General features: G+C 38.9%; 1 protein-coding gene across 5 annotated transcripts in view; it reads right to left on the minus strand.

The window, feature by feature from the left end:
- LOC126065332 (survival of motor neuron protein) overlaps positions 1-9,485 on the minus strand; it is a 30,608-nt gene extending 21,123 nt beyond the window's left edge. For all 5 annotated transcript variants that reach the window (XM_049865194.1, XM_049865184.1, XM_049865175.1 and 2 more), the window contains exons 1-2: positions 9,382-9,485; positions 1,409-1,480 (exon numbers count right to left, since the gene is read on the minus strand). In XM_049865194.1, coding sequence (XP_049721151.1) covers positions 1,409-1,480; positions 9,382-9,453 — 144 coding nt within the window. In that variant the 5' untranslated portion in view covers positions 9,454-9,485. The remainder of the gene's footprint in view (positions 1-1,408; positions 1,481-9,381) is intronic.

A 9,485-nucleotide genomic window follows, 5' to 3' on the forward strand; every position in this document is an offset into this window, starting at 1 on the left:
ATAGTGCCCTGATGCTTTTATTACTTCTCTGATCAAGCATTAAACTTGGTATTGGCATCAAGGATAGCCATCCTTATCTGCTCACAGTCATCCATTCCTATTACCACCTCTATGCAAATGGACTTCTAAAGTTATTAACCAGCTCTGACTTTTTTCCTTGGCTTGAGCCAACATTTCTAATTATCAATTTCATCTCTTCACACATACCTCAAACTCAACATGATTAAAACTAAATTATCTTTCCTCTAAATCAGTTCTTTTTCCTCCTTTACTCCGGCTACTTCCCCTTGCAATATCACCAGCCCCATCCCTAAACTGGGCATTCTACCTGTCATAACTAGTTCAGGCCCTCACGAACCACGGGGCACCTAACTGGTGTCAGTCTCTAATCTCTCCCATTGCAATTTGTATTTTACAGAACCCTCTTGGTAACCCTTCATTAGTCTACTTCTACTCTAAGTGTATACTGGAAAGGGCATTATTTAAAAACCTAGAATTCAGCTGCAAGAAAATGAACAGGTCTGAAATTTACCTCACGCTAAAGGAGTGACTACAGGAAAGAAAGGGACTCTATATGCTTGGTGTTCTCTATGCCCAGCCTAGTCTGGAGTGGGATGGCCCACACATGCTAATCAATAAGACTAATTACCTCAGACAGTGGGAAAAGGAAGATGTTGGACAACTGGGTAAATGTCTTATCTGGGCCCTAAAACCAGACTATACTTCCTAAAACAGTTGTATTTTTCTACCATCAGCAATACTTGACTTGATACCCAACTCACAGGGTATTGAGGGGATTGCATTAATTTAATGTACATAAAGCATTTAGAATACCATAAACACTCTACAGGTATTAACTACTACCCTATTATTACTCAGCATCATCATTTTCATTTCAGTAAAGGTTTGTCAAATGTTTTAAAATTGTAATTCATACTGCCTTTCTTCTCCTGTTAATGTGAATCAAAGGACTTCTATAGTTTGATATAATGTGAAAATATTAAAAACAACAGATGCTTAAAACTCTATTTTGCACCTTCGTGGTGCAAAAGGTTGGTGGTTTGAGTCCACCCAAAGTCGCCCTGGAAGAAAGGCCTGGTGATCTAGTTCTGAAAACTCAGCCATTGAAAACTACGGAGCACAGTTCTACTCTGACACACACAGGATCGCCGTGATTTCGAACTGACTGGACAGCAAATGGTTGGTTAGGTAAAGGGATGACATACAGATAGGCTATTAACTTCTAAAGTAAGATATCATCTGACTTAACTAACCCATATTTCCACTTCATCATCAAAATTAAAGCTGAATAACATGCACTTTGACACTTTACTGTATGCTGTCTAATTAAATTTTTACCAAATGAATAATACGAGGAAACAAAGGAGAGTGAGTGAACATTTCATACCTTAAATGAAGCCACAGCTTTATCATAGGCTTTTATCAACGCTGTATCATCCCAAATGTCAGAATCATCACTCTGGGAGGAATAAGGAATAAGAACAATTCATGTTTGGATGGGTTTCATGAAAAACATGTTTGACAGTAGCAAGAGACATCCAAATCCAGACATAATCAAATTACATGGAAAATGGGTGTTTTAAAACCTAAATAAAACCCCAGGAAGCCTAGCTATTTAGAGGTTATGTGACATTACCCCCAATGATGGAAATCTGCAAATGTTCCAAAACGCATGTCATAAAGTGAATGCCCTACTATCTAATACCTATCTACTGATCACAGTGGGATCTCTTCAAGGGTAATGCATGCTTCAATCTTTTCTAAGATTTGATAAAAGGTTTAATTTGGCAAGAAGAGAAATACCTGGCCACCAGGTTGACTTTATCCAAACTAGGGTAATGCTATTCTGACCACAGACCCTATGGTCCAAAGAACTTTTTTCTCTTGACATTGCAATGTGACTATAGATTATTCAAAGAACTCTCAAAATGTTTAAGGATACAAACTGTTAATGGTGATTAACCAATTAATTTTTCATTTTAAATAGTAGTGATACTAAATAATCTGGAAAAGGCCTAAAAATCATTAAGCTATTTCTGTTTTTATTTAAATTTAATTCAATTTAAAAATAAATATTTTTGAGCACTGTGCTCATCACTGGGAGGTATGGAAAATCATACTACCTGCTCTCAAGAGATTTGGTCCAACCAAGAGTTTAAGACGTTATTACCACATAAAACAAGGAAAATATAAAACAAATATAATCAAATATTAAAATGTGAAGTACAAACAATAAACATTTTAATTAAAAGGAAAAAAATTAACGTATGCTGGGTGACCACGGAAGAAACAGGCCTAGAAAGTAAAAATCAAAAGGATTTAGATAGGTAGAGAAGAAAATATAAAGCATTCAGGGAAGACCACGAGCCAAAAAAAGCATGAAAGCAAAAATAAACACAGTATATTTGAGGGGTTAGTGAGGCAACAAATCTAACTAGAATCAAGCTCACGTTATGGAGTAGTTGGAGGTAAGTCTAGATACGTAATGTCCAGCAACAGGAAGACAGGTTACAAAACACCTTCAGTTAGTAGCTTGGATTGATAGGATATTAATCAATAATTTGCAAAGAAGCTTAAAAAACTCATTTTTTAAATTATAAAACTAACTTTTGTCATCTTCTTGTTAACCTCCATTATATGAGAGAAATGTGTTCCAATGTAGAACAGTTATTCTCGCTATATGATAAAAAAGCACTTAAAACCATTAAGTCATTTTACAGATAAGGAAAGTAATAACTAAGAGGTTAACTGACTTGTTCAAGATTACACTGCAACTTGGAAGCGGGGGGGAGGGGGATGCTCCTTGCAGACTTGGTGAAGGGAAAGAGAGCAAAACAGTAGAAATTAAGGGTCTTGAAGAAATAAATCACAAAATCAGAAGACACTTCAATTCCCCACAACTGCAAAAGGCACCACTGGTAAAGGAAGTATCACTCCACTGTAGGAACAGAAGAGGGCTCTCAAGAGGGCTCTCTGGAAGCAAGGTACAAAGTAAGCAACACAAACTCCTCATATCTCCACTGTCTGAGCTTGCTAAACCAGCAAAATAAGGCATTTCAAAATAAACAAAAAACAAAGTCATCCAATTTCACTGATAAACATTTTAGTTGAAAAAACTTCCCAAATAACAACCACGAACAGATAAGTTATATTAGATATCCCAAAGCAGCACCTGCAATAAGGAAAAAAACCACTTGGAATAAAAAAAAAAATTTAATTCCAAAGAGAAAAGGCCCAAAAAGGGAAAATCTGAATCCAGAGTTAAACAAAATCAGGAAAGAAAATGGAAGAAAAAGTAAGACTGACTACAAGGTATCCAAGGAAGAATACGTATGACAGAAAACCTAAAGGGTACCACAGAAAGGCATGAAAAGAGCCAAGGGAACAAAAACAAAATAAAAAAATAAAGTGGTATATAAAGATGATTGGTGAAGAATATCGAGTGTATCAATGGAGCCTCTGCAAAATAAAAACCAAAACAAACAAACCCTAAAAAAAAAAAAAAAAAATCCTCAGAGTTTCCAAGCAAAAACACCAAGTCATTCACAAAATAAGGAAAATTAGTTAGCATCTGACTTTTTCATAGATACTCATGGGAAAAAAGTATGAGTCAAGGAATTTATATGCAGCCTAGATGTCCTTCAAGTAGCAAGACCATAAGCTAAGTTTAAAATGGGGAAGAATACTGTACTCACTAGCCTTTCCAGAGGAATCTACTGGAGATAAGCTTCATCCAACCAAGATATGACTGGAAAAACTTTGGTTAAAAAAAAAAACCCGTTAGTATCAAATACACTTAATCGTAGATCTAAGAGAAAAGCAAAGGATATTAATGTCATATGTTCAGGCAAAACAGAAACAATGCAGCATAAAACAGGGAGAAGGGAGAGAGAAAGGAGAAAGAATAACTTCATTATCCTTCACAAAAACAGTAGGTGGAAGTCAAAGGATACTACTATTTAAAACTGACAAACCAGATAATAAAACTTAAAATAGAAAAAAGTGGTCAAGAGCATTATAAAAAAGGTTACAGGATAACAGAAACTACTAGACGAGAAACACACACCTGGCTAAATACCAAGAGAAATTGGAAAAAAACAAACAAACAACAACAATACAAAGAAATACACCACGCAAAGACAGGAACATAATAAATAAAACAACGTATAAAGTAATTATGGAGTTCTGAAGGGATGGCGATTGGAATCCAACCAGAGGTGTCTCAAAAGAAAGGCCTGTCGATTTACCTCTGAAAAGTCAGCCAATGAAAACCCTGTGGAACACAGTTCTACTCTGACACACCTGAGGTTTACATGAGTTGGCATCCAGATCTGATTTCAGTCACATAAAAAATGTGAATGGACTTAACTTGCCTATCAAAAGAAATGATTTTCAAATTGGTTCACAAAGCCAAGTCTAATCTACACTACATACAAAATAGACACCTGAAACAAAGCAATTCAGAAAGGTATAAATATAAAGGTTGCCCACTATCTCCACTACAATAAACTCTGTATTGGAGATAAAGTAATTAAATAAAACAACAAGAGATATAAGAATTGGAAAAGAAAAAGTAAAACTATCTGTATTTGCAGATATAATAAACTCTGTATTGGAGATAAAGTAATTAAATAAAACAACAAGAGATGTAAGAATTGGAAAAGAAAAAGTAAAACTATCTGTATTTGCAGATATAATACTATACCTAGAAAGTCACGAGATTCAATAATAAAATGAACTCAATTCTCTTTAAATTTGCAACCATTAATCTCAAGTAGGAGCCCCGGTGGCACAGCAGTTAAGAGCTCCGCTACTAATCAAAAGGTCCGCAGTTGGAATCCACCAGCTGCTCCTTGGAGACCCTATGGAGCAGTTCTACTCTGTCCTATAGGGTCGCTATGAGTTGGAATTACCTCGATGGCAACAGGTTTTTTGGTTTTAATTTCAAGTAGGCCTTATATTTCCTTAGTCCAACACTCACCCATTCTCTTAGAGGGGTGCTTTCTAACTTCTCTCTCCTCAAACCTCCAACACCTTCTCCCACATACTTGCTCCTAGCTAGTGACCTTGAGTCTTTCGCTGAGAAAACAACAGGAACCAAAAGAGAACTTTCACAATCTCCCACCACCATATATGCCACCATATCTACCCACATCTGTACTCGTATAACTGCTACCACATAAATGGTCAGCATCCTAACAAAGGCCAAATCCATTTCCTCTTACCTATGCTAGGACATCACTCCAGCAATTATCATCAATTTTTTTGTCCTTACTGGATTTTTTCTATAAGCCTACAAACATACTATTTCTCCCATCTTACAAACAAAGATATAAAAACCCATCTAAACGAGAAACTTCCCTGTGAGCCTGTCAGTTTGTCGTACTGTGGGGGCTTTTCTGTTGCTGTAATTCTGGAAGCTATGCCACTGGTATTCAGATACCAGCAGGGTCACCCATGGTGGACAGGTTTCAGCTGAGCTTCCAGACTAAGACAGACTAGGAAGAAGGACCTGGGCATCTACTTCTGAAAAGAATTAGCCAGTGAAAACCTTATGAACAGCAGAGAACACTGTCTGATATAATAATGCCAGAAGATGAGCCCCGCAGGTTGGAAGGCACTGAAAAGATGACTGGGAAAGAGCTGCTGCCGCAAAGTAGAGTCGATCTCAATGACGTGGATGGAGTTAGGCTTTGGGGACCTTCATTTGCTGATGTGGCACGACTCAAAATGAGAACAGCTGCAAACATCCATTAATAATTGGACCCTAAAATGTACACCTAGGAAAATTGGAAATCGTCAAAAATGAAATGGAACACATGAAAGATCGATATCATAGGCATTAGTGAGCTGAAATGGACTGGTACTGGTCATTCTGAATCAGACAATCAGACAATGCCAGGAGTGTAAACTTGAAGAGGAATGATCTTGCAGTCATCGTCAACAAGAACATTCCCAGATCTATCCTGAAGTACAATGTCAGTGATAGGATAATAACCATACGCCTACAAGGAAGACCAGTTAATATGACTATTATTCAAATTTACACACCAATCACTAAAACCAAAGACGAAGAAATTTCAGATTTTAACTAACTTTTGCAGTGTGAAATTGATTGAACATGCAATCAGGATGCATTGATAATTACTGGCAATTGGAATGCAAAAGTTGGAAATAAATAAGGACTGGTAGCTGGAAAATACGGCCTTGGTAATAGAAACAATGCTGGAGATCGAATGGCAGAATTTTGCAAGACCAACGCCTTCTTCATTACAAATACGTTTTTTCACTAACATAAACGGTGACTATACACTTGGACATCACCAGGTGGAATACACAGGAATCAAATCCACCACATCTGTGGAAAGACACAATGGAAAAGCTCAATATCATCAGTCAGAACAAGGCCAGGGGCTGACTGCAGATCAGACCACCAATTACTCATATGCAAGTTCAAGTTAAACTGAAGAAAATAAGAACAAGTCCAATGTACGACCTTGGGTATATTCCATCTGAATTTAGAGACCATCTTAAGAACAGATTTGATGTGTTAAACACTGACTGCCAAAGATCAGACAAGTCGTGGAATGACATCAGGGACATGATCATGAGAAACGCAAGAAGTCTATAGAAAGACAGGAAAGAAAGAAACCTAAACGGATGTCAGGACAGACTCTGAAACTTGCTTTTGAATATCGAGTAGCTAAAGCGAAATAAAAACATTACGAAGTAAAAGATCTGAACCAAAGATTTCAAAGCGTCACTCAGGAAGACAAAGTATGATGATGATATGTGCAAAGACCTGGAGATAGAAAACCAAAAGGGAAGAACATGCTCAGCATTTCTCAAGCTGAAAGAACTGAAGAAAAACTTCAAGCCTCGAGTTGCAATACTGAAGGATTCTATTGGAAAATATTAAGCGACGCAGGACGCATCAAAAGAAGATGGAAGGAATACAGACAGTCACTATACCAAAAAGACTTGGTCGATGTTCATCTATCTCAGGAGGTAACATATGATCAGGAACCAATGGTACTGAAGGAAGAAGTTCAAGCTACACTGAAGGCACTGGCAGAAACAAGGCTCCAGGAATTAACAGAATACCAATTGAGATATTTCAACAAACAAATGCAGCACTGGAAGGACTCACTTGTCCATGCCAAGAAATGTGGAAGACAGCTACCTGGCCAAGTGACTGAAAGAGATCCATATTTATGTTTATTCCCAAGAAAGGTGATCCAACCAAATTTGGTAATTATCGAACAATGTCATTAATATAACATGCAAGTAAAATTTTTCTGAAGATCATTCAAAGGTAGCTGCAGCAGTATATCAACGGGGAATTGCCGGAAATTCAAGCCCAATTCAGAAGAGGACACGGAACAAGGGATATCATTGCTGATGTCAGATGGATCCTGGCTGAAAGTAGAGAACACCAGAAAGATGTTTACCTGTGTTTATTGACTATGCTAAGACATTTAACTGTGTGTATCATAACAAATTATGGATAACGTTTCAGACAATGGGAATTCCAGAACACTCAATTTTGCTCGTGAGGAATCTGTACATGGATCAAGAGGCAGTCGTTTGAACAGAACAAGGGGATACTGTATGGTTTAAAGTCCAGAAAGGTATGCATCAGGGTTGTATCCTTTCACCATACATTTTCAATCTGTATGCTGAACAAATAATCCAAGAAGCTGTACTATATGAAGAAGAATGGGGCATGAGGGTTGGTGAAGACTTGTAAACAACCTGCGTTACGCAGATGACACAACCGTGATTGCTGAAAGGTGAAGAGGATTTGAAGCACTTACTGATGAAGATCAAAGACCACAGCCTTCAGTGTGGATTACACCTCAACATAAAGAAAACAAGAATCCTCACAACTGAACCAATAAGCAACATCATGATAAAAAAACACTGAGGTTGTCAAGGATTTCATTTTACTTGGATCCACAATCAACATCCATGGAAGCAGCAGTCAAGAAATCAAAAGACTCACTGAGTTGGGCGAATCGGCTGCAAAAGACCTCTTTAAAGTGTCGAAAAGCAAGGATGTCACCTTGAAGGCTAAGGTGCACCTGACCCAAGCCACGATGTTTTCAATTGCCTCATATGCATGAGAAAGTTGGACAATGAATAAGGAAGACTAGAAGAATTGAAGCCTTTGAGTTGTGGTGTTGGCAAAGAATACTGAATATACCACGAACTGCCAAAAGAACGAACAAATCTGTCTTGGAAGGAGTACAATCAGAATGTTCCTTAAAAGCAAGGATGGAGAGACTACATCTACATCTCACGTACTTTGGACACGTTGTCAGGAGGGATCAGTCCCTGGAGAAGGACATCACGCTTGGTAAAGTGGAGGATCAGCGAAAAAGAGGAAGACCCTCAGGGAGATGGACTGACACAATGGCTGCAACAATGGGCTCAAGCGTGGCAACAGTTGTGAGGTTGGTGCACGACTAGATGGTGTTTGCGTTGTGCATAAGGTCACTATGAGTCGGAACCAACTTGATGGCACCTAACAACAACAAAAATGGGAAACTAATTTGCTCTGTAAACTTTTATCTAAAACACGATAAAAATAAACAAAAATAAGAAAATAAACTGGCTACAACAACAAAAAAAAACCCTTTCTACTCCACCTCACCCTCTATCTACTGGCAATTACTCTACCTCCTATTTACAATAAAACTCCTAGGTACATTTGTTTTCAACGCAATCTTGAATTTCTCCTTTCCCGCTATGGAACTCACTCCAATCAGATTTCACCCCCACCATTCCATGCAAAATCGACTCAGCGGCAACGCTTTTTTCTTTTTAGGATTGAACTCCTAATCTTCCCCCTTATAAACCGGCTCTACCTGAAGTCGTCTTCATTTCAGTAAAGACAACCTCATCTTTTCAACGGTCAGGACAATCTGGGAGTTGTCCTTAACTTTCCTCTCTCTCTAACTTCCACATCGAATTCATCTGCAAGACCTGTTGCTTCTGATTTGAAGATATATCCAGAATCCAAACACTTTGCACTAACTCTAATGCTAACATCCTGATCCAGGTCTGGACCATTTCATTAGACTCCTACTTGGTTTCTCTGTTTCATCCTGGTCCTGTCCTCTCTTCCTCCCAGTCAGATACAGGGGAACAAATCAAAGTTCTGTCAAGCTACGGTACGGCCTAGCTCAAAGCCATCACGGCGCCCCTAGCAGATCGAGTTTGCAGTAAGGAGAGTGGGGCATAGAGCAGGGCCGGCCAGGCCCCGCCCCGCAGCCAGGGAAAGCGCGAGGCCAGGAGAAGCGCGCTCAGAGCGCGCACCGGTAGCCGGGAGGGAGACAGCGCCGGCCATGACCTCACCTGGCCTGTGCCACGCCGGAACAGCACCGAATCTTCCTGCTCCGGGACACCACCGCTACCGCCCATTGCCATGGCGAGTCTACTGCGGGATCCGCGGCGTGAGG

The sequence above is a fragment of the Elephas maximus genome, chromosome 2, assembly GCF_024166365.1.
Source record: "Elephas maximus indicus isolate mEleMax1 chromosome 2, mEleMax1 primary haplotype, whole genome shotgun sequence".
Lineage (NCBI taxonomy): Eukaryota > Metazoa > Chordata > Mammalia > Proboscidea > Elephantidae > Elephas > Elephas maximus.